This window comes from Falco biarmicus, chromosome 16 (genome assembly GCF_023638135.1).
Source record: "Falco biarmicus isolate bFalBia1 chromosome 16, bFalBia1.pri, whole genome shotgun sequence".
Classification (NCBI taxonomy): domain Eukaryota; kingdom Metazoa; phylum Chordata; class Aves; order Falconiformes; family Falconidae; genus Falco; species Falco biarmicus.
Genome location: NC_079303.1, coordinates 1,865,884 through 1,893,878, shown reverse-complemented (window position 1 = coordinate 1,893,878; position 27,995 = coordinate 1,865,884). Strand labels below are relative to the sequence as shown.

Below are 27,995 nucleotides of genomic sequence, written 5' to 3'. Positions count from 1 at the left end.
ATTTGGTAAGAAGAGACTTTTAATCAGACTCCATTACAGCTGTTACAGGGTTTCTCTCGACTGCCGAGGAGTCCGGCCGGCACGGCACGGCACGCGTGGTAAATACACCGGCTACGAGGGTACATGGGACGAGTTACTACGAGATCTGTGCTTTTACCTGTAGAGGAGGGGGTTGCCAGCATTGTGCTTGCCCACAGGGGAAGTGGCCACATCCTGCTTGCTGCCATGGCTCTGTCTGAGCTGTGCCATGTCCCTCCCCAGCCACCAAGGCCACCCGGCTCTGCTCCCCACTCCCACCAGTGAGACCCAGGCTCAGGGAAGGCTGGGGGACAGAGGGAAGGCAGTGGAAGTTGCTCCAGGGAGGTGCTGGGGTTTAACATGACCTGCAGGGTCTGGGTGGGTGCCAGGGAGGTGAAGCAGGGGCTCTTTCGGAGGGATTGGGGGGAAGGGGCCAAGGGACACCCCAGGATGGTGCAAAATCAGCGGAGCACAGCCGGCTCCAGCCATCCCCTCTGCATTGCACCAGCATCAAGGGCAGATCCAGCCCCTGCCCACAGCACCAGCAGCAGAGCCCGGGAACTGCACATACCCTCGGACCCACAGAGCCACCGTCACGGGCTGGGGCACCCTCCTGCAAAGCTCCTTTCTGCCCCTCAGCACCAGCCATCCCCTCTCCAGACCCATTTAACCCCTCCCCAGAGAGGGGACGGGGTTTTGACCCCTCCTGATCTACCCAGCACCCTCCCTGTCCCCCAGCCAGGGACCCCATCCTGCCCCCAGCAGCAGGATCGGGGCTGGGAACCAAGCTGGGAGCTGACGTGGGGGGACAGGAATATTGGCAGCGGTTCCCCCCTCCTTCTCCCACTGCCTGGAGGAAAACTGAAAAGTGCCTGTGCTCACAACTAGCAGCTATTCCCTGTGCCTCTGTGGAGAAAAAAAGAGGATAAAAAGTGATTTTTAAGGGCTAAAAGCCACGGGGGATTGGCCTGATCTGCAGCCCAGGGACCCCCAGAAGGTGTGTGGAGGGAGAACCTGCCCCAGCGAACAGGAGAAACCCCCAACGCAGGCTCCAAAAGTGACCGAGTACAGCGAGAAGTGGATCCTAAACAAACCGCACCCGCGCAACACATCCACGCACGCACAGCCCCACGCACGGCATCTACGGACGAACACGCGCACGCTCACACGGTGACGACACGGATCACTGAAAATTTTAACACGCGCACACACACAGACCCCCAACACCCTGTGCCTAACACCGAGCAAATGCCACGAAGAAATACAGTATCTCCACGGATAAAAATAAAGGCGACGTCCCTCCTCCTCCTCCTCCTCCTTTTTGCTGGATCCCCAGGGCAGCTGGACCCCCTGGGGCTGGGGCAGGGGGGGGGGATGGACGGCCACCCACCACGCATGAGAAATAAAAAGGTAAAAATATGTCCCAATATACAATGAGAATTGATCTGTACAGCACGGGGGATGAAAATAGGTCACAGGCCACTTTGGAATACGTTTTGTCATTTAACAGCATTTACAGAGACATTTACAGAATAAATATACAATAGAAATAGAGAATCTCTACGTTATTATTCCATCTCCTCGCTCTGTATATATTTTATATATATATTAATATAGCTTTTTTTGTTACCTTCTTATTGACTTTGCCTCTTATTGATGCTGCAAGAAGAGGGGGAGGAAAGCAAAACGCCTCCCTGGCTGGTTCGGGAATGGTGATGGGAGCACGGAGGGCTGGATCCTTCCCCCCAGGGCTCGAGGAGCATCACGCCACGGGAGCGGATGGCACTGAGCACTTGGGCCACAGGAGGTGTCCTGCTCCGTTAACTCCATGGGAGCTATGGTAGGAATCCGGCCCCTGGGCTCAGGGGCATCGGGCAGGTGACACTGGGCAACGATTAGGCTCATCCTCTGTTTTGCTGGTCGGGTGGAGGAAACTGGGGACAGAGGGAGAAAGAAGAGATGGGAGGGGGACATCTTGGCTAATGATGGGGAAACGCCACGGGTTTGTGCTTCTCCCATTCAGAGATGATGCCGTGGGGATATTTCTGCGTCCCTCTGCACGGGCAGGGGAAGGAGAAAGACGGCGCCGGGGATGGTGACAGGGGGACTGCTGGAGGAGTGACAAGAGCACGGCTGATCCTGACCTGGCGCTTCGCAGAGCCATCAAAGACTGGGCTGCTTCCATGCCTCCATTTTCCCCCTGGAAAATTGGTTAACGAAGGACCTGAGCTAATCATCCAGGAAGTCTCCAGGTCACCAGCCAAGCCCATGGAGAAGGACTATAAATAAGAGATCACAACCCACAAGAGAAATGTCCTTGTGCGGCACCTCCTGGCCCCAGGGAGGCTAAGAGGAGTCAAGGATGTGGCAAGTGGACCAGGATAATTTCTGCCCTTCACCTCCCAGCCACAAGGAGAATCAAGGTGGAAAAAGCCCATCGACAGGAAAGCGGAGACAAGGGCTCCTGGCCACAAACTTGGCCTTCCGACTGGCTTGAAATACCATCACGCATGATCCAAGCCCAACAGAACCAAGGATGAAGAACTCCCTCAGCTTCTGGAGGCCACAGCAACGTGCTGAGAGGGAGAAAGGGCGCAAGCAGGGCTGCTGCTACCCTGCCCCATGGGGAAAGGGAGGAAGATGCCAATGAATACTGGTACCCTTGACAGAAATGCTTGGCTACACGTAGGATTCAGGGAAATGACCTTCATTCCCAGTGGGAGAGACTTGGAGCTGGGAGATGCCAACCTTTCCTAGCCAGCCTGGGGAGACACAACGTAAGGTCACATCAGTCTGGTCCCCAGTAACATGGATGGGCACGACAGAGGCTCCTAGGCTCTAACAAGGGCTCACCAGCCTGGATCGAGAGCTCCCTGGCACTGACTCCCCATAACTGCTGCTCAGCAGACCCCCAGAGCTGGTTACCCCCATCTGAAGGTCGGGGAGCTCCTGTGGAGGGGTGACAGGAGGCCATGCACACCCCCCTGGCTCGAAGCTGAGAAATGAGGACGCACGTCCAGAGATAGCTCACTGTCCAGCTCACCTCAGCTGGTGGGTGCAAGGGGGGGTAAGCCAGGGGGTGGTTTCCTGAGAGCTAAACCAGGACTGTGGGAGGACTCGATGCCCCACAGCTTTGCTTGTCCCTCTGGGACATCTAAAGAGAGTGGCAAGAGGAGACGATCGCTATGCCAGGGATTTTGGTTCAGCAGAGCATCCCATGTGTCACGATCCTGACCTCCATCACAGTAGCCCTACCCAGATCCCACACACGCTCACACATCCAAACCACACTCACTTCAGAGGTCCTTCTGCCACTCAGCACGACAGCTGCCCAGCCACGGGGCATGCCCGACCACCTCATCCCACGGACGTGGCAACTCCATGTCTCAGAGCAACCCACAGACGCCGTCCCCACACCGGTGGCAACAACACCAAGGAGCCAGCATCCACCGTTTCGCACATCGCAGCATCTCAGCCAGCCCCGCGCTGCTCCCTGCCAACCCTGCCAAAACCTGGGGGTTGTCCGGGTGTGTCCCACAGCTATAAAAACCTACAGGAGATACAACAACAACAAACGATGGTGACAACAACAGCACCTTTTTGTGCTATGAACATCGATGGTTAATTGTGCTCGTTGGAATAAGGCCATGACTCCTCCCGGCTAAAGGACAACAAACTGGGAGGGAAGAGCACTGGGATGCCAGGTCCTTTTTCCAACCATCAGCTGCTTAGAAAAGAGAGATTCTTTGCTTCAGATTCGAGCTGCGTGAGAACAACTCTTGGAAAAATATTGCAGCTTCTCTTGTTCCTCCTCCATTCCCCGAAGTCAAGCCCGGGGGATCCTGCCCTCCAGCCGAGGGTTGTCGGAGGGAGTCCTGCCCCTCCCGCAATCCCTTCTTCCCGATGTCACCTTAGAAATGGCTGCTTTTGGTTACGATTTTAAGAGGGGTTTCTTCTTCGTCTTCCTTATTAATTAATTTTCCTGTTGCCTGGACAGCCAGGATCCACTCCCCCGTGACCTCCTCTCCCGGTGGGGGTGGTTGGGCAGGCAACCATCACAGTTCGGATTCAGGGGTACTGGCCAGTAGGTACCCGCTCCCGTACCGTCCGTTGGGGGCACTACTCATTTCCATGGGGGAATTGCTGCCAGGACCCAGGTAGGAACGGTCTGCGTGGGCATGGGGGATGGGGTCTCGCTGGGCACTTTGCTCAGGATGAAGCGGGGTCTCGTCGTTATCTTCCAGATTGGAGATGTCCTTCATCATCCGGCCCTTCTTGTAGGTGATCCGAGAGGGCATTAGAGCCATCCGACACGAGGTGGAACTGCCGGAGGATGAAGACCAGAGGCAGAGGGAGGGATGCCAGGATGATCAGCGAGATGAGGATAGCCATGGCCCAGGTTGGGTAGAAAAGAAACTTCTCTGCAGCCTGGAAGAGACAGATATTAGCATCAAGGGGCTGTTACAGCAAGGGTGATGCACACCAGGTACAACATCTCCGTGGCCAGACAGAGTACAGGTACATCTCCAGCCAGGAGCAGCTCCTCAGGGTCACCACATGAAGCTATCAGAGGGTGGGTTCAAATCAAGGAAAAGGACATGGTCCTTCACACAGCATGTAGCTGTGGAAGCAAACCAAAATCCAAGCTCAAACTTGTGGTCAGACCCAGCTGGAGACTTCTGGGCAGCGTGGACAAACCTGGCTCCTGTGTAGAGGATAAACAGCCACAGGCAAGGTGTCTCCCAGCAGGAGCAGGGAGGAGAAGCAAGCAGAGCTGTGAAAGAGCAGGGTGGTCTGCAGCTCTTAGCTCTGCCCCCTGCTCAGCCCGGACCTGGGCTGGAGGTGGCTGGGGGGGGCGGAGCTGTGCTCACCTCCTCTCTGATCCATGCGCTGTAGCCCGGCGGGCTGACCCCCAGCTGGATGATGCTGGCGGTCATGAGCACGGCCATGCAGATGGGAGAGACATACTTCCAGGTGTAGTAGTAGAACTGATAGGGCCGGAAACCCAACATTTCCGTCAGCTCCTGCATGAACCTGCCAAGAAGAAGAGATGGAACCACGCCGTTCCCCACCTTCAAGTGAGAAGCTCCCTCCCAGGATCCCCCCGTTGTAAATAATGCTCAAGGCAGAGCCTGAAGAACCACCCAGCTCATCCAGGGTGAGCATGTCCAGGGTCCCTCAAGCCTGTAGGAGGGAACCTCCTAAGGAAAAGGACATTTGAGCATTAGCCACAACCTCCTTTGCTCTGGCCAACCTATGAGCAACAGAAGCAGGCACTGCGGGGAACAAGATCACCTTCCAGAAGGACCTCAAACCTCAGACAAAAAGGGTCATCACAAGCAACAGAGCATCACAACCAACAGTAGATACCCCCGGGAAGGACCTGCTCCTGAGGCTGGGTTACACCTAGGGCAGGGCCAGAGGATCAAGGTGAACTGAGTTCCTGCCTCTATAAGGCAGCTGCCCCTGGGGGCATTCACTCCATCGGAGTTGGCCTCTTGGGGAAAAAGTCATATGGAAAAGAGCTGGAAGGAGGTTGGGGTTTTTAGCCAGGAGTTATGGCGCAGTTATTCTTTTTGTTGTACTAAACATCTTACTTCTTGGTGCCGTAAATCCAGGCCACGGCGATGTTCTCCAGGATGACCACCACCGTGAGCGGCAGCGTGGCTGAATAATCGTCAAACATGGTGACAAAGTAATTCCCAGAGCGCTGCACAAAGATCAGTCCCACTACGAAGGCGAAGATGCAGCAACCAACTGTGGGGGAGCAAACAGGCATGGTCAGCAGAGCACCCCAAGGGGAAACAAGGTCTCCACCATGAGGTCCGTTCCCTGCACCAGCAGGGCCCAGTATGCATCCATTATGTCCACACTCTTCTGGGGTGACTCCCCAGGGCAATGGCGACCCTCTACCCCTTCCCCAGGAGGTGGCAGGAGAAAAAGACCTCACCTGTGAACACTTCCTTCCGCACCTTGAAGGTGTCGATGATGGGCGGGTAGTGATGCCTGACATGGTCCCGATCATGCTGCCCCAACCCCAGGTTTATCAGCATCAGGAAGAACATGACGGACCAAAACGGTGAGGCTGGGAAGTGGGTCATGGCTTCCGTGAAAGCAATGAAGGCCAGACCAGTTCCTTGCACGGACTGTTCAGGGGGGAGAGAGCACCAAAAGATGAGAAAAAAACATGTCAGGGACACAGCCTGCAAGCCCCTGCATGCCTCAGGTGTCTCTCACTGAACCCCTCTTCAAGGAAAGAAAACTCCAGGCTGGGATACCAGCCTGGAAGCAGTGATGACCCCACTAGACTTGCTATGGGCAAACCTTTCCCCCACCCCAGGAAGGACCACTGTGTGCTGAGGAAGACCACAGCAACAGGGAACCCTCATCCTTGGAGAGTCTCTAAAAACAGTTTTTCCAGATCCATGTGCCAGGAGTGATGCAAGTAGAGCAGCTCCTACCAGGGGGAGGCAACGGGATAGGTGACCTCCTGGTCCTACCAGGAGTGCCACCAGGTACCTTGTTGAGTTCGTCCTCCAAGAGGCAAGCATCCAAGCCCAGTTCTTTGAAGTGCCCCTCTTTCACGGTCATGATCACCCTGTACATCTCATTGTAGTCTTTGGCGGTGAGGTGGGAGAAGTTCACGTGGGGCGGGATGAGGTCGTGGCTCAGCACATTGGTGTTCAGGTAGCCTAAGATCTTCTCAGCGTTCCTAAGGGAGAGCAGAGCCTGGTTACCCAGAGGTGTCCCCTTCCTCCCGGGGGGAAGGACAGGGTTTGACCGTGCAAGCCCTTTGCACCAGGCAGCATGAACCTCCCTGGGTTGCGTTACCCAGGTCTGAGCCCGAGGACCTCTTCGCATCTTCCCAAGGCCACAGACAGAGAATGCAGACGGGGTCCCACCAGTGAACGGGCTCTTTACACGTCCATCCCAGGTTTATCTCCTGCTCCGGGACGCCACACTGCATAGCCCGGACTTTTATGGATGCAACTCACTGCCTAAAGGTCACACCAGGTGCCCAAATCCACCCTCCCGCAGCTGCTTCTGGGGTACAGCACAGCAGCTCCCCTAACCCTGCAGGCAACTGGACCATGACGAGTGGCAACTGGGGGATCCCAGGTGAGGTGACCAGGCATGTTGGGTTCACCTCAATTTACAGACTAAGAGCCCATCTTAGGGCTGGATTTTAGCTTGGAGGAGCTAATCCCCAACTCCCTCGGCTACAATGGGACATCGCTGGAGATCCCAGGTCTTGACCATCAGCAACCTGGGTCCACCAAAACACAGCATCACCCAGCTGCAGAGCACTGACTCTACTGCCTCCAGACCCACCACGACCAGCAGCAGCAAAGACCCACCCACCCCAACGAGAGAAAAAAGCAAATCTTACTCCACCACACATTTCTCATTCATGATATTGGCCTTGAAACCCAGCACAGCAAACACAACCAGCGTGGCCAGGACAGATGTGAAGAAATTGATGAAGGAGACAAGCGTGGCATCAAAGTGGCAGTTGTTGTCCTGCTTGTTGTAGCTGGAGAAGGCGATGACTCCCCCAAAGCCCAGGCCCAAGGCGAAAAAAACCTGCGTAGCTGCCTCCCGCCACACCTGGGGGTCCAGCATCTTGTCCAGCTTGGAAGGAAGACATAAGAAGAAGTTAGGGGGTTTGGTGGTCCCACAACTCGTTCCAGTGGTGCCAGAAGCAAATTAGAAGGCTGCTGTGCCAACAGCCTGGGCTGGTTTTGCAACAGACATGGGGATGCTTTGACCCACCATGATCAGGTCTTGCATCACCCAGCACTGGTAGGTCCTTAGTGTCTTCCCACAGATGGGGAAACTGAGGCAGAGAAAGGTAGATGAAGGTTTTACCTGACTCCGTCTGCCCCAGAGCCCAAGCTGCGTGCCCAGTCTCCCAGTGCAAAGCCCTACAGCTTCCCAGTGGACCACCCCAGCTGCCCTGGAGAGCTGACGTCCCCGTCCCTCCACCCAAGGGAGCCACATGACACCCAACAATGGGGTCTCCATCCTCCCCTGGCCATCTGCTGCCTCCAGAGTGTCTGGAGCTCTGGAAATGAAATGTCTTGGCCAGCGGGTTTGTTCAGCCTCCCATTCCCCCCCACCACATCCCCCCCACCCCACCCCGCGAGCCAGAGCTGCAGGCTGGAGGCCTCCGAGCATCATTTGTCAAGAAATCATAATTAGTATCTTCTAAAAGCCTCACCAGCTAAGCTGGCTCATCTATATTCTGCTTAATGAATTAATTAGCTTGTTAATTAATGGATGTATACCACCAGCGGAGGTTTTGCTGCCAGCCAGCATCTTCCCATGAAGTCTTTAAATATATCGCCTTGGGCACCCCCACCCCGCCACCCCTGGGCACCTAAAGGTGACGGGAGTGATACTAAGGCTCCAAGCAGCTCCAGGGCGGTGAGTCTGCGAGGCTCTTGGCTGTCCTGGCCACGTTTAGGGTGCTACCGGCACATCCTGATGATGTATCAGGATCTCCGAGGTGGTTTGGGGTTGGTACTCAGGTTTTTTTGGGGTGGGGAGCATGCGGAAAAAACAGGGTGCAACCAGCCGGGAGGAGAAGCTGCTTACGAGTCTGGTTAGGAGAACCTGCTCAGGGGGCTCTCACCTTGGGTGTGAACATGTGCATGATCCCATCCACCGCCCCACGCAGCAGAAGTCCCCGCACCAAGAAGCAAACCAGCACCACGTAGGGGAAGAGCGAGCTGAAGTACATCACCTAGGGGAAGAGGGATGCAGTGTGGGCACGGGCTCGTTTTACTGCCTGCTGAGCTCAGCCACCTCCCCATCCAACCCAGGGACAGCACAACAGGGGTGAGGAGGGGGTGTCACACCCCCAGATGAGGTCTGCTCCTCGGGCAGCACAGGGCTGAGCTGTGGGGCGCCTCAGTGCGGGATGTAACAAGCGTTGATGCTCAGGTGGGTGTGCAAAGTGCTTGGGCACACTTAAGAGAGAAAATCTGTTGGGGCTGCTGAACAGGAAGATGCTGCTGTTGGCTCCCAAAATCCCTGAAACAAACTGGTGGTGCTGGGGGAGCCCGAGGGAAGGACAGCTCTGCACCCCCACACCCCCTCCCATCAGCACTGCCCACAGCCCCAGCTGGCCCCGGCATGGGGCGCGTTCCCAGGGCTGCGATGAGCACCTGGGACCTCATCCTGGCTGGGGGAGACCTGCTGCCGTGGTCCTGTGCCTGCAGCTCCCTCCCACCCCACCACTCTCAGGGCCATGGGGCAGGGGTCTCATTGCCCTCTGCTACCTGCTAACACACCAGATTGTCACAGAGCAAGTCTGGAGACAGGGATGCTCAAGTGTCCGGGGAGACCATACCCCTCTGCACCTGACCCCACTGCGGACGCAGCCTGGCTCGAAACGTCGGTGGCCTCTGCACGCGAACGGCATCCCTCTCCCAAAGCTCTCTGTTCCTCCTTGCCCTGCTTCTCCTGTGCAGAGTCCCCATGCTCGTTGTGCAAAGGGGGGGCTCAGCCCTCACCCCTGCATCCTCCGAGCATCCATGGAGGTGGCACACATCAGGGGACCGGACCGCTGATGGCCCCTGAACGCAGGGGCTGGGCAGATTTGGTGGCCTGACGTGGCTGAGCCCTGGGCCATGGCTACAGGTGGCAGCTGGACTCAACCCCTTCCCTACACCCTCTTTTGACCTTTTTGAGATGCCCCCAGCTCTGGAGCAGGCGTGAGCATCCCAGGGGACACAGCATCCTCCAGCCACCCCAGCTCTGGGCAGGAGAGTGTGGTCCAGGCAGGAGGGTTCTGCCTTGAGGACAGACCCCAGCCAGGCTCAGGTGGCCACCAATACCCACCTTCCCCGAGGACTGGATGCCTTTGATCATAGCCAAGCCAACAAGGCTCCAGGCCACCAGCAGACACAGGGTCATCTTCCAGTTGAGCCCGCCGCTCTCCGAGATGGAGTTGGAAATGTCCAGGGTCTCCCGGTACCAGAAGTAGGTGGTGGCCGAGCTCCTCTCGCATTCGGTCTCCACAACTGCAACCGAGCAGAGGCAGGAGAGCGTGAGGGGCTGGGGGAGAGTCGTTCGCTGTCTCTTAGGGAATGAGCATCAATTAATGTAAAATTCCTGCCAGAGCCAGCCAGGGAAGGCAGGCACCCCCCGTAACTAAAGGACAGGAATTAATGGGGCTCATTTTTAGCAGAAAGAAGAAGAGACAGGACATAAAGCCATCGTCAGGTAAAAATAAGATGTTAAATACAGGGAGAGACATTTACATTTGCTATAAAACCTCCCAGAGTGTCCCAAGGAGATGCTCCGATGTGATTAAAAACCATTAGCACCATCAGCATCTCAGTCAGGCACTGATGGAGCAGCCAGGTGAGCCCTGCCTGGGTCTCACCGCCTCCCTCCACGGCCCCGGGTCAGATCCTGGCCCCAAGCACCGAGGCAGCCTGGAGACCCAAGCTCTGGATCTCCCAGTTGGCATCAAATCCCACCAGTGGGGACAGACACCAAGGGGAAAGCATGGGGGAGATTCGTCCAAGGGAACCATCTCCATACGATCCAGGCAGCTGGACTGGAGGGGACCCAGTGCCCCAGGAGACACCTCAACCTCCGGTGTCCCCAGCCTGATAGCTACAGATGTTGGAGTCCCCAGTGTCCCACAGCCCCCCTTCACTGGGAACTGTCCCCTCGCAGCCCACCATGCCGGTGGCCATCCCTTACCGGCCACGGAGCCGTTTTTCACAATGGGACACTCGCTCCAGGGAAGAGGGTACTGGAAGGACTTAAAGAAGTAAAAGATGCTCCAGCCAATGATGACGTTGTAATAGAGACCGACAAAAAAACAGACCTGGGGGGACAGAGGAGGACACGGTATTGTCACAGGGCAGTGACCACGTCCCCAACACACCTCCCACTGGGCAGGGACCTGGGGGTGGGATCAGGGGATGGGCCCATTCCCAAACCAGCCCCAGACCCACAAGTGGAGCTGGAAAAACTCCCTTTGACCTTTCAGACCTCTGCATGAGACCCCTCGAGGTTTGCTTGCAGACCACCCCCAGCTTTGCAGCTTCCAAAGCCATCCCGCACACCCCAGGGTGGGGGTCCGAGGGGACCCATGGGTGCACTCACGAGGCAGCTGGCATAGCCGATGCCTCCCAGGCGGGGGCAGATGTAATTCCAGACGCCGATGCTGCCCCTCCGGATCCGCTGCCCCACTGCCAGCTCCAGGAAGAAGAGGGGGAGCCCGATGATGATGAGCAGGACCAGGTATGGGACCAGGTAGGCACCTGGCAGGGGACAGAAAGCTCATCACAGACCCGTCTCTGCCTGCTCTCATGCAGCCACAGATGGACGGACAGGGATGGACAGGCAGAGCAGAGCTGGGACAGGCGCTGCCTGGTCCACCGGTTCGTTTGCAACAGATCTGGGAGTGCAGATCAGTGCTTGGGAGCAGAGAAGGCAGCAATGGAGAGAAGCAAACACGCATGGAAGGAAAGGGTGCAACATCCCCTGCCAGTGTGGGTACATGTGGGATAGATCCCAAGGCACCTAAGGACACCGCGCATCCCTACGGGCACATCGCCCCATGCACAAGGAGACCCTCCGTAAGCCAATCCATGGGGACACGCACGTGTTCCCAGCTGTCTCGGACACACAGGCGTGCAGGAGCCCTCCTGTCCACCCGGGTCCTGCCTGCACAGGCGTGTGTGGGCACAGCCAAGCCCCCTGCACCAACACACCCCCCCCCACAGGCACCCCATGTCCCCAGCAGCAGCATTCACCCCACCACGTGCCACCCGGCACACAGCAAGGTCCTTCGGTAGAGGTAGAAACAGCTCTAATTAGAAACTCGGTTAATCTCTACCTAATTGAAGAGGCCAGAGAGAAATTAGCAGTTCCTGAAGCATAACCAAATGGCCGTAAAGGATGCGATGACTCACGCTGCAGCGTAAATTACTCCAACCTCCTGCCAGGGGCTGAGGAACAGGCTCGGAAGCGTGTGGCTCATTCCCACAGGGCGGCAGGCGATCCAAAAGCATATGTACACCAGAGCCTGGTTGTGTTGAGCAAATTCCCGGCTGGATTTACACCTCGGTGACAGCCACCACCCCCTGGCCGCAGACAGGACCTGTGGCAGTTGATGCTGCTCCGCGCAGTGGAACCACAAAGCAGCTCAGCCCACAACAGTGTCCCGAGCCAAGCGCCGTGGCAGCAGGGTGGGGATGAATGTGTTAGGAACACAGGTGGGGAGAGAAATGAAGAGGCAGCAGCCCAGCATGATGAGGAGGATGAAAGGAGAGGCAGAGAGCAGGACAGAGCGTGGTGTAACTCGGGAAGGACCACGAGTCACTGCAAAACCCTCCTGGGCATCCACACTCAGCCCGTGGACAGACGGATGGAGATGAGACAGATGGACAGATTCAAATGCAAATTTGTCCAATATTGGAGAATTTCTTCCTGTGATCTCTGGGAAGACGGGCGCCAGCACGGTGGTGCACCACAGACACGATCCGCGCATCACTGCGCTCGGCAGCACCAGCGTGGAAGCACGGCAGGCAGCGCTGCCAGCCCATGCTGGCTCCTGGCACACCAAGTCCTGGAAATTTGGCTCCAGCCCATCCTCCTACCAGCACGCAGCCGTCCTCCCCCGCAGACACCTGCTTGGGGACCAGGAGAGAAAGCAGCAGCCACCACCCCATCCCGGGGCTGCTCAGCACACCCAGGGGGGTCCGACCATCAGTACCCAGCTCCCGCATCCATCTGGCATCGGCCTCACAGCCCGGTGGGAACCCCAGTCAGGGGCCGAGAGGGTTAAATATGGTTGGAAGAAAAGGCAGAAATTCAGTGTCTGCCCCACGGGTCAGGGGAGATGATGCCACTTGGCCAAAAGAAAAAGTGCAGGAAAGCTCAGCGATCTGCTGCTCAAGGCAGTTCCCAGTTTGTGCCTCAGTTTCCCCACCTGTAAAACAGAGCAATGCTTGGGGCAGCTTGTAAAGCCGTTTTTGAGACCCGCTGCAGGAAGATATTTTGCAACAGCAAGGAGCACCTCAAACCAGCTCCTTGTCCTGGTCCCTGCCTGGCTCCGTGCCCCTGCATCCCACCGCAGGATGGGGCCAAGCTGCCAGGTTCAAACCCAGCACACCCGTCTCCTCTGCTGCAGCAGGTCTCCGGGCTGCTGTACGTTCAGTTCTCTGTCCCCATCTGGCCTTTTGTCTAAAACCACTTGCTTAATGCTCCCCACGGATAGACAGCAAATTCAGCCCTGGGTTTGCTAGGGAATACACCAGGATGAATCCCAGCCTGGGAATACAAGCTGCTCCTCCCGTTACCCAGCACCTGAGACAGCCGAGGCTAAAGCCCCGCAGACACACAGGACAGTAGAGACCTTGGCATAAGTTGAGAAATTTTCATTCATTGCACTAATTACAGTTAGCTATTGACTGCTGTGCCAGTGGGGAAACTGAGGCACGGCTGGGTTAAGTGCTTACAGAGAAGCAGGACCGTGGATCTCCAGCCTCTGGGTCTGAGCTCGTTCCTAATCTCATTTAATCAGGAAAATCTGCTTGGAAGTCAGAGGCCAGATGCTGAGAGCTGTGTAATGAAACCAGCAGGGATGTATCGATCTATCCCAGCCCCGAATTTACCGGGGTGCTGCCCCCACCCTCCTTCAGGCCAGCGTACAACCCTCCCCGCCACATCCAACGCACACGTGCACCAGCACGTGCAACGCAGCTAACGCGGGTGCCCGAGCCCCACAGCACCTGCGGATACTCGCTGCAACCCAAGACCACGCTGAGACACCCCCCAGTCAGTTTTGCAACGCGCCGTGCAAAGCTGTGCTGCACCGAAACCCAGCCTGGCCTGGACCCAAACTGGGGCGCAGGGAGCTAAGTGTGCCAGCGGCTGGGGAGATGCTGGGATGCAGGAACCGGCCGCAGTGTGCTCCATCCCAGCCGGGAAGGGAACGGGGGTGCGAGCAGCCCCCGGGTGGGAAGTGCTGACTGCACAGGTCTTCCTTTGGGAGAATGACTCATCGTGAAGATGACACCAGAGATGTTTTAATTATTGAGAGCGCTGCAGGCTTGCCAGCCCTGGGGCTGGGGGCACGCCAAATGACGCAGTGCCGGGAACAAGGGGAGGGCAAGCGGGAGAGGGGAAAGCTGGGCTGATCCCGGCCGCGTTCAGTGCCTCTCGGCAGCGGCTGCTTCGCATCACGGCAAAGGTCAGGGCTGCGGTGGAGCGGTCTCAAGGGCTGCATTTGGATTAACGATGAGCACCTAATGATGCCCTCTCATCGCTGTCATGAAGGGTGTCAGGTCTCAGCCTGGCTGGAAGAGACCCGGCCCTCTGGGCTGCTCCTGGAAGCCTAGGGTGGGATGGGAGGACAGGCTGGCTGGAAGGAGGATCTGGGAAGGGACTGGTGCCTACCCAAAGTGGCTTCAGGACCTAGGGAAATGGAGGGACTCTCTCTTCCTTTCCCCCCACCCCACCCCTAGTTCCCACATTGCCCCAACAGGAATTGAGGGCTCCAGCAAGAAATCCGGGCTCCCAGCCTGGGATTCACGCCGAGTTTGGAGCGGGCAGGTGGACACCCTTTAGGAAGAGGCCATTCCCGCATCGCTGAACTGATGAACGTGCAGCCGTGAGCAGCTCCTGGTGGCCCCTTTCCTCCTTCAGAGCCCCAGTAACCCCCGTCCTGCCCCAGGACCCACACCCTGACATGCCAGGAGGCAGGAATGGGCCATATCCCCCTCCCCAAGGGCTGAGCCCACCCCTGCCCATCTCTCACCTCCTCCGTTCTTCTGGCACAGGTAGGGGAAGCGCCAGACGTTGCCCAGCCCCACGGAGTAGCCGATCTGTGCCAGGATGTACTGCAGCTTGCTGTTCCACGCTGGCCGGTTCTCCGCATCCAGATCCTCATCTCCATCCTTCTGCTTATCCCAGGTCTCCCCCGTCACGTTGAGGACACTACGTTTGTAGTCCACGGGCTCTTCGTGGGCCAGCAGGTCAGCCACCGACTCGGTGACATGCTCGCTGCTGTGCTCCCGCTGCGTCACCTTGCTGTTCTTTGGCATCGGGACGGCTCCACGTGGCCCCGGGGGGCGGGATGGCGTCAAGGGAGAAGATAAACGTCCCGCAGGGAATGGCACCTGTGTGAGCTACAGCTCAGGTCTCACCTCCTCTTCATCAGCAGGACCTGGGGGGGGGGGAAGGGGTCAACAGAGGGTGAATGGGTTTTGCCTTACCCCCAGGGTGTCCTGGTGCTGGTGGGACCAGCAGCACAAGGGGGAGAAGGGTCCCCATCACCCCACACCTTGGGGACCTCCCTCTGGACTGGGGGATGTGAAGGGCCCCCTTCTCCATGAAGGACCAGGAGCAACCCCCTGGTTCAGCCTTCACAGAGCATCCTGTAACACACATCCCTCATCACGGACCCACCTTGTCCGGAGAGCACCACACCAGTCACACCAGTTAACACCAGTTTGCCCCCACCGCCTCATTCCCAAAACCAACGGCAGCAGATGCCATGGGTGCAGTCAGGGTGATTTTTGGACCCACGGAGGGAGCGTGGGTGGGAGCGTGGGTTCGCCGCCGGCGTGGTGACGAGCGGGTGCGCGTGGTGAGCTGCGTTTGCAAACAGGCAGCTGCACGTTTGCACCGGGGACTCCTCCAGCTGCGGAGCGATGCTGCACAGAGGCATTTCAGGGGGTGCCCACAACCCAGCTGAGCACTGAAGTGCTTGCCCCTGCCTCAAAAAGCTTGGGGGCATCAGAGAAATCCACTCTGCTGGGGATCCCCAAGCCAGGAATGAACCACATCCCTCCTCTTCATACTGGGAGAACTGGGGTCAGACTGGCAGCTCCCACCCCAGCTGGGAAGAAAACACAGAAAGCGCAAAAGAAGCCCCATGTCTTGAAAAAATGACTATCCCCAAGGGTCACACTTTCTTTCCTCCCCCCTCCACCCCTACTTTCCAGGGGACAGCAGGCTGGACACTGGCCGCTGGCAGAGCGATGGTGCCGTGCTCTAGGACCTGTCCCACCCCGACCAGGCTGCAGCATCATCTCCCCCTCACTCCGGGGGCTTTCTCATTCAGTTCAAAGCTTGTACAAGACCCAGGTGGCATCTCACAGGTGACGCTGCACAAATAACCCATCAGCACAGGCTCGGGGCAGCGTGGGCGTGCTGGTCTTTACCACAATGGATGATGCAGGATGGGCGATGTGGGATGGATCTCCTTGCTGTCCCCTCTGGCGAGCCAAAGGAAAACTCTCCCGTGATTTTCCAGAGCCATCCCCAGCTCTTCTTTCCTTTGGACAAACATCCAGCTCTTTGACCCAATTCAGCCCACAATCCCAAATCTTTTCACAGCAGCAGGTTCAGCCCATCCCCAACCAGCACACCGAGGTCCCAGCGTGGTGTGGGAGGAAGAAAAGCACCTGCAGCAGGAAACGTCACCCTCATCACCCTCACCTCGGTGGTTTTTCACCCCTGAAGAAAGTTCTCCCTTTGCCAGGCATCGCTCCTATTAGAAAAGCTATTTTCGGCTGTCGGCTGCATCCGTTGCCAGGCAACTGTGTCAGCTCCAAATCTTTCCTGGATCCGGCTCCTCCAGAGAAGCCGTTTGAATTATTCTTTCAAGCCTGGCCCAGCAATGTTTAATTTCCTAACGAGGGCTCATTCACGTAAACCGCTCATGGCTTGATAGAGGCAATTACCGGCACGTGGCTGCCCAGGGCTGGAGCACCCTCAGCCAGGATGGGGACAGGCACAGAGGGTGGGGAAGGGCCTCATCCAGCAGCCAGGAAAGGAAATCATTGGGATTTCCATCGATTTTGGATTAGGCTCTGGATAAATTAGTACAGACCTGGCTGAATCACCCCCAAATTATTTGCTTCACCCTGTCTGCTCAGCAGCTACTGAAGCTCCTTTGGAGCAAAGGTGACTCAGACCTTCAGGACAGCCCAGCCTTGGGGGATAAATTATCTCTTTACATTAGGGATAGCGCCCAGAAGACCTAGGATCTGCTGGCCAAGCCCCCACAGCTCGATGCCCATGGCAAGGGCACACAAACTGCTCTCCTGGGACAGCTCAACCCCTTGGAACAAAGTCTGGGAGGTGCCCAGCCCCGGGGAAGGTGGTGTTGAGCCAGGCCAGTGTGACGGGGTCAGGACAGACCCACAGCATCTCTCTCTGGATCTCTACCTCTCCCCCCTCCTCAGTTTAGGTCCCCCCCAGTGTTATCCTTAGGAGCTGAGAGGCAGCAGGACAGAGGGTCCTTGAGGAACAGTTTTCTTCAAACACCTCCAAGCCTCAGAGGCTCTCGGAGCCTTGGAGGATGCTCAAGACAGCAACTTTCCCATCAATGGGAATCAAAAGGGGTGCCTGGCCACTTTTCTGGGGCTATGGCAAGGGCTCTCTGGGCATGGGGATGAGGTGAAGATGAAGGAGCAGAGGTACAAGTCTTCCTCCCCGTGGGAGATGCACCCAAATTGCACTAGAGCAGGAGAAACCCAAGGCAGAGGTCCAAATCTTGGTCCTGGCATGGCTCTGTCCCTGTGTCCCCACGGCTTGCCTGCGGGAGGTCCTGCTGTCTCCCTGATGGCTCAGCCCCAGCCTGGAGGTGGTGGTGATGCCCAGAGGAGATCCAGGTCTAAAGGAGAGAGGACCATTCCCTACAGCAATGTCCTGAGCGTACTCAACCATTGCTGTCCACATCCCTGCTGGTACCGTGGGATGAAACCAGCCAGAACCAGCACAAAGCCACCAACCCACAGGGCACAGGGACCCAATCCAGGGAACAATCCAGGGACCAGTGAGGCCAGTGGGGCTCTTCCTATCAACTTTCCCAGCATTTTGCATCAGCCCCAAGGCCCACACCCCTCAAACTGGAAAGCGCAGTCCAAATCCATCTGAGAAAAGTATTCCCACTCATTTCTTTGATTGAAAAGGCAATTTAATCAAAAATTCATCTGCCAAAAATAATAACCACCCTGTGAGAAAGACGAGGCAGATCAGCTGACAACCAGGAGCTTTCCGGGCTGGAAAGAGATAGAAAACCCTTGTCACTGACAGATGGAGATTCAGCTTGTTTACTTAGCCCTCATGGCCTTAATTTTCTTAAATGTGCATTTTTTTCTTTCCCTTTAGAAGACAGATTAGGGTCTTTCAGAGCCCACGGCTTGTAATAACCTCCCTTGCACCACCAGACCAGGGGTGCCTTTGCACCAGCCACCTCGCCCGTGTAAAACCAGCATTGATGCCACCCACATAGGTGCCTGGAGAGGCACCACGGCTTTTCCCACAGCAGGACCAGGGAAAGGACCAGTCTGTGCTCGGTCGGTGACGGTGTCTCTAGAGACCACTTGAGAGCAGACGCCACCACCCTGCAGGGCATTACAAAGGGAGATGTTGAGGAAAGCATCACTGGGTTGTCCCTGGGAATGACCTACCTCCTACATCTCCCACTGCGCGGTGTCCCTGGGTATCTCCTTGAATGGGATTCCCGCTTTCACGGTCCCCAGTGGGTGCCTTCATGTCTAACCCCGTGCAGGACCTCACCCTCCATGCAAAGCAACCATCACCCCCCGAGCCCCGCTCCTGCCCCAGACTCACCAGCTGAGCCTGGGGCTTCTGCCTGCACAAAGCAGCAATCCCCCATCCATGTTCCCCCTGCCCAGGTGACACAGGTGTCACTGACAGTTCAGGAGCCACCACTGCAGCAGGTCAAAGGCACACAGCGATGGTTTGCTGTGGTACAAGCTGGATTCACCCCACTCAGGGAAGGGCCAGAGATTAAGAAGCTCCTGCTTTGCTACACCCCGGGGGTTTAACCACTGCCCAGAGGTTCCCATCGATCCCAGTTGGAGACGGAAACACTTACTGGGGAAAAGCTGCCATTTGGGATGAGTGAATTGCTCCGGGAGCAGAGGGCACTGCATCACCCAGCCCAGCCCTGCCAGCAGCATCACAAATGGTTCAGCAGAGGAGAGATGCTCCAAGCTGCGTGTCCTGGCTTGGCCCGTCCTTGCTTTCTCGGGATGCTGGCTGGGGAGCAATAAATGCAGGCTGGAAGCATGTCAGCAAGGCTTTCAGCTAGGCCTGGGAGCACAGAGGCAGGCGAGGAGATGGGGATTTACAGCAGCCTCCGGGGAAAACAGCCACCACCAGCAAACATGCTCTGGGTCTAGAGGATGGCCACAGGGGAAGATTTCTCCTTTCCTGTGTCCAAATTCTATACTTATACCCTGTTTGGGTCCATAAAGGGGAAACTGAGGCAGGAAAAAACACAGGCTAAGATTGGGTGAAATCAAAATTAACATCTAAACCATGGGGACTCTCTGCTGGTCCCTCCCTACCCTGCTGCCTCTTCTCCTTCAGCTGCATCCCCGCTGCACTCAGCTTCCAGGCAAATCCCCTCAGCTCCTAAAGGAGAGAGGGAAGATGCTCCTGGTGAAGCATCCAGCTCACCAGACCCGGGAAGGTTCAGCTCAGTCCATCAAGGTCACAGGGAAGGGAGGGAAGAGCAAAGGAGCCAGAGGCACAGAGGGATTTCAGGAGGTGGAAGGCTGCTCTCGGGTTCAGGCTGGGAGATCTGAGCATCCATTTGCAGCTCCCCATCCTCCCCAACACGCACAGGGCCAGGGAAACCTTGCACCGGGGCCAGGCTGTTTGGCATTGATGGGGAAAACGAAGCAGGGAGGGGAAGGGATGGATCCAAGGTCACCCAGGAAGCCAGAGAGCCCGGGAAGGAGAGGCAGAGGGAAGGAGCAAGCATCCCTCTGTACGCTGCAAAGTCAAGCGGAACAGGGAAGAAGCCCTGGATGCACATCCCGGTTTTGAGGCCAAATCACGAGAAAACCAGCCCCAGGCCCCTAGCTGCTGTTCCCCATGGTCAGAAGCGCCTCTGCAACGGGAGAGGGATCGCCTGTGCGGAGCAGGTCCTTTGGGGGGTATCCCACTCTTACAAGCCACAAGGAACCAAGGGCAGGACGCTCCCAGCAGCATCCAAGCTCCGCTTCAAAGCCCCAGGAAGAGATTTTTGCCCAACGCAGAAGCCCTGCAGCTCTGACGCCCCCCCCGCCCCCAGCCCTGCCCCAAGGACCTTCCTCCAGCCTCGGTCATGCAAACCTCCCTTCCACCAGCCAAGGCTGGTCCAGGATGCCTCCATCTTAAATCTGTTCAGTGCTGGGGCTTGCTCCTCCCCGTTCATCCTCTCTGGCTGCACAGGGAAGATTTTTTTGCCATCTGGGCTCATTAGGGCTGCTCCCTCTCTCCCCTTCTTTAAACGATCCCTGTTAATTAGTGCCAGGCTCTCACCGCCCTGTGGAGATGACACACTGTGACTCAGTCCCACCAGCCAAGCTGCGTCCCGGTGTGCTCCCTCCCCTACACCCACGTGTGGGGAGGCACAAACTCTGGGCAGGGCTGGCGTGAGCAGATGGGAGAGCGCAGGGGTGCCCAAGGACAAGGGCACCCGCAAGAAGCTTTTCTGGAAACCAAGCTCCCGGCACCGGGTTGAGAGCAGCTCAATGGCACACACCGGGCATTTCCCTGCCAGAGGTGCTGGAGATGCTCTGCACCGCATCCTTCCCGTGCAGGCACTCAGGCCTGCTTGATCATAGACTCACACAAAGGTTTGGGTTGGAAGGGACCTTAAAGACCACCTGATTTCATCCCCCTGCCACGGGTGGGGACACCTTCCACCAGACCAGGTTGCTCCAAGCCCCGTCTAACCTGGCCTTGAACATCGAGGGATGGGGCATCCACAGCTTCTCTGGGCTGCCTGTGCCTCACCACCCTCACAATAAAGAATTTCTTCCTAATATCTAATCTGAATCTCCCCTCTTTCATCTCAAAGCCATTCCCCTTGTCCCATCACTACATGCCCTTGTAAAAAGTCCCTCCCCAGCTTCCCTGTCGGCCCTGTTACGTACTGGAAGGCTGCATCATGACACAGGAGCAGTTCACGTTTGCTGATGAATCAGAGCTGCCTCCGCTTCTGTCTTACACCTACCTAAGTGGCTTTCGCCAGCAAAAGCGCCCAGATGTTATAAATAACCCCCAGCCCCGACAAAGGCAAGCAGAGGTGGGGCTACCCCAGCCACCCGCTCCACCCCAAAGGTGGGGGCATCTCCCACTGCCCCCAGTTCAGGGGGTTTTACCCTCCCCGTGGCAGGCTGTGACGTTACACCAAGCCTTTTCTTCAATAGGTGCCAAGAAACCTGCGGAAAGGGCAGTTTTGCGGCTGGGTCATGAGACAGACACAACAGCGCCGGAGGAAGGGAAGACTTGGCGCTTGGGTTTGTCACGAAGCGTATGAGCCCGTTGATTCATCGAATTTAGTCTCCTTTCATGTCTCATTTAGTATCATGAAAACATACATCAGCTGCAGTAGCGTGACACCGTATCAAAGCCAACCATCATATGATTCCTTCAGGGCTCCGCTTGATTCACCAGATGATCTTTTTCCAGTTAGATCTCCGCGATCCTTAACTCATCCCCTCCGGCTGAAGGTTAGCAACTGAACCCAAACCCAGCCCAGGTTTATCCTAAAAGGCAGCAAAGGGGCAGCACCCAAATCCCCCTGCAAGCTCTGCTTTTCCCTATTGTCATTCACGAAGCTGCTGCTACGTTTGTAAACAAACGAGTCCAAACACAACCCAGGAGAGGGTAAAAGCAGAGCTTCTCCTCCCAAGGCAACGGTTTAGTCTGGATACACACAGGTCAGCATCTGATCCAGGGTAAATTTGGTCCTCGTGACTCTGGCTCTAGTGTAAGCCCAGATTCCCAGCTCTGTGCAAGCCTGAAGTAGCAGGGGAGTCACTCCGGATTTAAACCAATCCCTTTTATTCCTATTGACTTCAGCGGAGCTGGCTCCAATTGATCCCGGAGGACAGCTCAGACCCACATTTTATTTCCCTTCCAGGCAGCTGATTCGCAGTCAAACCGCCATCCAGGTTCCTTGACCTAGTCCCGACACCTCTAGAGAGACATCCACAAGGAACTCTATGCCCTGCCGAGAATAGCTCAGGCATTTCGGGTTTTTTCCTACCAAAACCAGAAATAGTTGCATCAGCTCCTGATGGATACAAACCTCAGGTGCCTCAGGCACAAGGCAGCCAAAAAGCCAAAGGATTTCACCTTCTGGGTCCTTCACAAAGAGCTAGGACCAGATTTCTCAGCCGGTCTAAGCCCCACGTCCCTGGAGCGATGCAAATCGGCGCTTGGCCGAGCCACCACCCTGAAACATGCACCTTTGGGCGCATCTCACCATGCAATAAATGCACAGCATGGAATGAGGACTCCCCACACCCAGTATCGGGAATCGCACAAAACCAGGACCCCAATCCCCATTTTTCTGCCTCCAGCCCAGCCATCCGCATTCAGGGAACACCATAAAAATCAAAGACGGGAAAACAAACCCCCAACACTTCAGGGGCCGGGAGTGAAACACCTCTCGCAGCCGCACGCTTGCTCCCTTCCCAATGTTATTGTCAAGGTCAACCTGGAAGCTGCATTTCTGCCCATCCTCAGAGGGGATGAGCCCACCACCACCCCCAGCCCCACAGCCGCTGCCACCCCCCCGGCAGCTCCCCCCAGCCTCTACGGGGTAACCGAGGCCATTTGCTGTCCCTGGATGTCCGTGTCCCCCCCTCCCCAAGCCCTCGATGCCACCACCCTTAGGGCCACGCCTGGTGCCTCCAGGCTTAGGTGTGCCCCCCAGCAGCCCCCCCAGCCTGGCCCTGAGCACCTGCCCCCGACAGCAGCGCTGGGGAGGGGGCGAACAAGGCGGGGGGACCCCCGGCAGCGGGACCCCGGGGGGTGGGGGAGGGGGGGACCGGAGGGCGCAGCCTTACCTGGGCGCGGCGGCTGCCCGGAGGGGTGGAACCGACCCGGTGCCGGTGGAAACGGAGCAAATTCCCGGCAGACAGTGAGCAGGTTCGGCCGCCCCGGGGTGGGAGGGGGCTGAGCCCGGGCGGCGGCGGGGCCGGTGCGTGGCTCCCGGTGCTGGAGGGACCCGGGCAGCCGCCGGTAACGCGGGAGCCGCCGCTGCTGCCTGCGCCCCCCGCGGCGGACAGGCGGGGAGGTACCGGTAGCTCCGAGCCCGGTGGCCGCTCGTTTCCCCCCCCGCCCCCCGCCGCCACGGCGGATGCGCGCTGGGCTCGGCACCGCCGCCCGGGGGAGGCGGCTCCCTCGGCTCGGGAAAAAAATGCAAAAATAAAGCAAAGCAATTAAAAAAAAAAAAAATTAATTAATAAATAATAAGGGGCACGCAGCCCCTGACGCAGGCTTGAGTCACCAGGGCTGCACGTCAAAGCTGGGGTGCCGGGTTGCACACACCACCCCCCCCTCCCAGATCTCCAAGGGGAGCTCTTGTATTTAAAATAAAAAATAGCAGCGAGCGCGGGCAGGGGAGGGGGGTCAGCTTTGCCCACCCTGGTGCTGCCGGGAAAAGCAAAACTCCTTTTATTATGCTCCCCCCTACCCAAAAAGAGCCGCCCCAGAGGTGCCCCCCTGCCCCTCCGCTGCAGCTCTGCCCTGGGGAGTGCTTCGGGGGGGCGGATCTGGTCACCCCTTTCCCCCAAGGATCAGTTATATCAGAGATATATATAATAGATCAGATATATTAGAGGGGTCGCTTTGTCTCAGCCCCCACCCAGGGACAGATGGAAGCAGGAGGGGCTGCCAGGACCCAGGTGCTGCCCCCCATAACCCAGTGTCACTCTGGAGCCTTTGAACACGGTGACACTGGGGGCTGGCCCAGAGCCTGGTGACACTCAGGAACCCCAGACCCAATGCTGGGCTCAGTCTCCATCAATGTCCCCCTCCAGCCCCACCAGTTCCCTCTTGCCCAGGGCAGCACAGGCTGCGCGAGGGGCATAAACCAGCTTTGCAGGACGAGGGATTTGCATTAATTAACCCACCTTTGATGCCAACGGTGCAATTCTGCAGGCAAAGGGGTCCCGCTCCCCACCCCAAGAGGACACGGAGCGGCACCGGGCGGTTCATCGGAAGGCAGAAATACGCAGCACCCACAGCAATTTGGGGCAAGCAAACCCCAAACCCAGCTTCTGAGACAGGCTTAATTAATTAAAACGGCCACTTAGGCTGCTTTGATGCAGTCATTGCGGTGTGGCACACCTGGAGAAATCAGCCCTCCCCTTCCATTCAGTGCTGCCCACAATCCTGCCCTCAGAAAACATCTAATTGGGTTAATGAGGAAAGCCAGAAGGCTGTTGGGTTGGTTTACTGGTGGGGAAAGGGAGTTTTCAAAGGAGTTCCTTGCTGATTCAGTATCCCGTGGGAAAGATTAAGGTCTGTGGGTCCTGAAAACCCAGATTCAGTCTGTCCTAGCAGGGTAGCCCAGACACATTGCCACAACCAGTGCATTACTGGTGCCAGGGATACTGGTACCCATATCCAGCTCCCAGGCCTGTGAGAAACCCTGACGGGAGGAAAAACATATTCAGAAGAGACAAACCCCGGAGGACTCAGACCTCCATCCCCAAACCACGCTCTTTCCAGCTCCCGGATCCCGATGTCGATGCACGTTTCTGGCCTTTGGTCCCGTTTCCCTTTCCAGCCTATTGGGCACAAAATGATCAATTCTCCCAGGTAGCTGGGAGCTCCGCCAGCGCCTGCACCGAGAGCCAGCGGCAGAGCGATGGCTGTAACTCTCCCCCCTGCCCCCCGGGAGACATGAAGCCAGGCTCCGCTCCGTTAAGCCTGTCCCGGGCAGGGAAAGGCAGCTCCACACGTGCTGGAAGTGGAAGAGACGCATCGTGCTCCTGATTTACCGCCCTGCAAAATCCCCAGCGTCTGCTCAGCTCATTGCGACGGCTCCGAGCATCTCACGGGGGCCCCGGCAGAGCTTTGCAGGGCAGAGGGGAGTTTGGCAGATGCAAACCAGCCTGGGAGGGATGCGGTGTGGGTCAAAGCCTGCCAGGAGCCCCTCAGGTTTGCAGTCAGCTTTCACCCCCTCTCCGAAGGCACGATGCATTCCGTGTTTTTGATGTGGAATCTTGTTGCGGTCCCTCCTGCGGAGCACACTTGCTGCTTGCAGGGAGAAGCAAACCTGGAGGGCAAGGATGGAGGGCTGGGCTGGGAAGGGAAAGTGAGGCTCGGAGCCGATCCCCTGCCCCCTCCTGTGGGGACACACAGGGGACAGGCACTCAGGTATTCGTCAGCAGGGAAGAGAGAAACGTGCCCCACAGCATGTCACTTCCATGGGGGAACTGCCCAGGGGTTGGGGTGCAGTCGGGGGTCTGGGACAAAGCCATGGGGGAGAGAAGCCAGGAGACATCACAGGTTGTGGAGGGGCTCCTGCCCCCACTGAAATTCAACCCAATGCAGGGCTGGCGTGAGGACAGACTCTCCCAGACACCCCAGTGCAGACCAGCATCAGGCTCGTCACAGGCACCGGGAAGTGCCCAGCGGTGGGAGAAAAAACTTCCTCATTTCCAGAGGTGGAGGTTTTTATTGCACCCCGACACTGTCTCCATAGGGAGATAGGTATGAGCTTGGGAGGGCTGGGGAAGCTGCAGAGCCCATGGGCTGCAAATCCCGGCAGCAGAAAGCTCTCTGCACACCCAGAGATTAAACAAAAGAAGATCAGGTGACCTTATTAAGGGGGTCTTAAGCAAAGGGAAATCAAGCAACCTTATTAAGAGGGGCTGAACCAGCCATTCAGCTCCCCTGCTCCTGTGCCTCTCCACAGCGAGCAGGGATGAGCCTACTCGAGCTGGGGAGGGGGCAGTTCCTGGGGCACAGGGGACTCGATGACACCTTGAGGTGTCACCAACCCTCCCCTGAGGATGTAAAGAACTCCCTTTGGCTGAGCAACCATCACCAAAGTGTGTTGCTGACTGGGAAACCGAGGCACAGAAAGATTCCCCAGCTGTATCAGAGCTAAAAAAAAAAAAAAACCAAAAAAAAAAAACCTAGACAAGGCTGGGTCCGGGCTCTGCCATGAACGTGCACGCTCAGGACTGGAATTTCAGGTGATGGCCCAGGCTGTCATGCTGCAGACGGTGCCAGTGATGGGCACAGAAGATGCCACAGGCAAGAAGCTCTGGCTATGGCTGAGGTTGATCCAGAGACTTGGGCTCCAAAGGAAAAAAAAAATAATATATATACCCCAAACCCCAGAGAGCCCGGTACTTTTCCAACACCAGCCTGAGCAGCGGGAACAGTCTGGATTAAAGCAGAGCATGAGTAATGTCTCCCCTGGAAGAGCAGTGCTCCGGAGAGCCAGCGAAGGGCTGATACCACGGTTGAACACAGACGCATTTCCATAAACGCTGGAGCAGCAGCCTATAAATAACCGCCTGAATTTACCGCTGCTCTCATGTGACCCTGATCCCCGCATTTTCGGCTGCCATCTGTCACCATGGAAATGGCATCACAGGGCCACCAACCATTCATTCATAAGACTGGTCCAGGGGAGGGGGCCCGGCATGGGGGAGACGTCGCCAAGGCTTTTTAAAAGGTGAAAGTTGTGATTGGGGGAGGAGAAAAATACAGCGGGGCGAGTGGGTGAGGATGGAGCGGTCCTTCGCAAGAGGGATGCGGCACAGCCTGCATTTCCCAACCCTCTGCAGCCAGGCAGGGACACCCGGCAGAGCCACGGGGAGGGAGGGACAGTCGGACAAACCCAGATGGACAGAGAGCAGGGATGGACACAACATTTGCAGGGATGAAAGAATCCCACCCTGGTCAGCCCCCAGCAGTTCGGAGCATCATGAGGGTGCTGCCAGCTTGGGGAGATGCATTTACCCCTCCCGGCCGCAGGCATCACCCTGCACCTTGGGGAGGAGACAGCTGCCTTAATAATTCACCTTAATGCCTCCTCCGCTGGTGATTTCCCCCCCAAAGCAGAGTGCAAACAGGGAGGGATTAACAGGACAGTGAGCGTGGAGCTGTCGGTATGCTCAGAAGATGATTTTCCACCTAAGCTGTCAAGCCGACCTACATTCAAGTGATAATAATCGAAGGGGATAATGCCCTCCGGTTTCTAAATATGTATTTGCCTGCAAAGCCAGGGCCTGTCGCGGCTCGTTCAAGGCTGGGGGCTGCTAACGCGGAGGGAAAGGAGCAGAGCCTGGGAAAGGAGAGCCCGGCCTGACTCAGAGCAAAGGAATTTTTGGCTCTTACAGAGCATTTTCCATGCGAGGATCCCAGCCCGCTGTGCCAGGCTGCTTCCCCCATCCCATGGGGCCAAGGGATGCGCCCAAGGTGAGGCGGTGGCACAGCCAGGATCCCAACCAGACCATTCCTCTTGGATTTGTCCTCTCTATCCCAGAGATGCCCCCTCATCATCATCACGAGGGGGCACAGGGACACCTTGAGCCGGTGGCCATTAAGCCCACGCAGACGTGATGGCACATCCCAGGGCTCCCAAACCTGCCGGGTCACTCGCGCAGGATGACAACACCGCGGGGTACCATGTCACCAAAAGAGGAGAAAATGCCAGACAGCCCCAACTGGAAACATCATGAATCATGGAGAAAATAAGCTTTAAAAGAAACCTCCACCATTTAGTAGTGATCTTAATGGACCCAGCCCCAGTGCCCCTCCATGCACTCACCTGTTGGTTGATGTTCTCTGGGGCTGCAAGGAGCAGGGACCATCTATTTTTGGCCTGGAGCTCATGTCTAAAAACCAAAAGGGTGGTTGGGAGGAGGCAATAAGCCGTGTCTGAGCGCAAGAAGAAAACCACACTGTTTCGTTCAGCCCCGGGGGACGAGCATGCAGGGAATAAAGGGGACTCTGCACAATAGAAGGAAAAATAATAAACCCCAGCACAGGCGTAGGAATGAGAACCATGTCCCATCGCCCCTGGGCAAGGGCTCCTAGCAGCGGGACAACGCGCTTTAAAGAGCTGCTGCTCCTGAGTTCTGGTCTTAATTTTCTTCACATGCCGAGCTGCCATCGGAGCAGCCGTGGCCAAGTCTGCGTTGTGCAATGGGGCCAGT

The 27,995-nt window shown here is 57.1% G+C and overlaps 1 protein-coding gene across 1 annotated transcript; it reads right to left on the bottom strand.

Moving 5' to 3' along the window:
* Positions 1-12: 12 nt before the first annotated feature.
* On the bottom strand, positions 13-23,139 carry SLC6A17 (solute carrier family 6 member 17). Its single transcript, XM_056362065.1, is given in 17 exon segments — positions 13-4,184; positions 4,187-4,240; positions 4,242-4,304; positions 4,306-4,446; positions 4,890-5,052; positions 5,616-5,775; positions 5,969-6,011; positions 6,014-6,049; positions 6,051-6,164; positions 6,538-6,730; positions 7,409-7,650; positions 8,654-8,764; positions 9,865-10,046; positions 10,738-10,864; positions 11,146-11,303; positions 14,807-15,214; positions 22,878-23,139. Coding segments are annotated over 16 exon segments (2,184 nt in total). The 5' UTR covers positions 15,093-15,214; positions 22,878-23,139; the 3' UTR covers positions 13-4,073.
* Between the last annotated feature and the right edge of the window lie 4,856 nt (positions 23,140-27,995).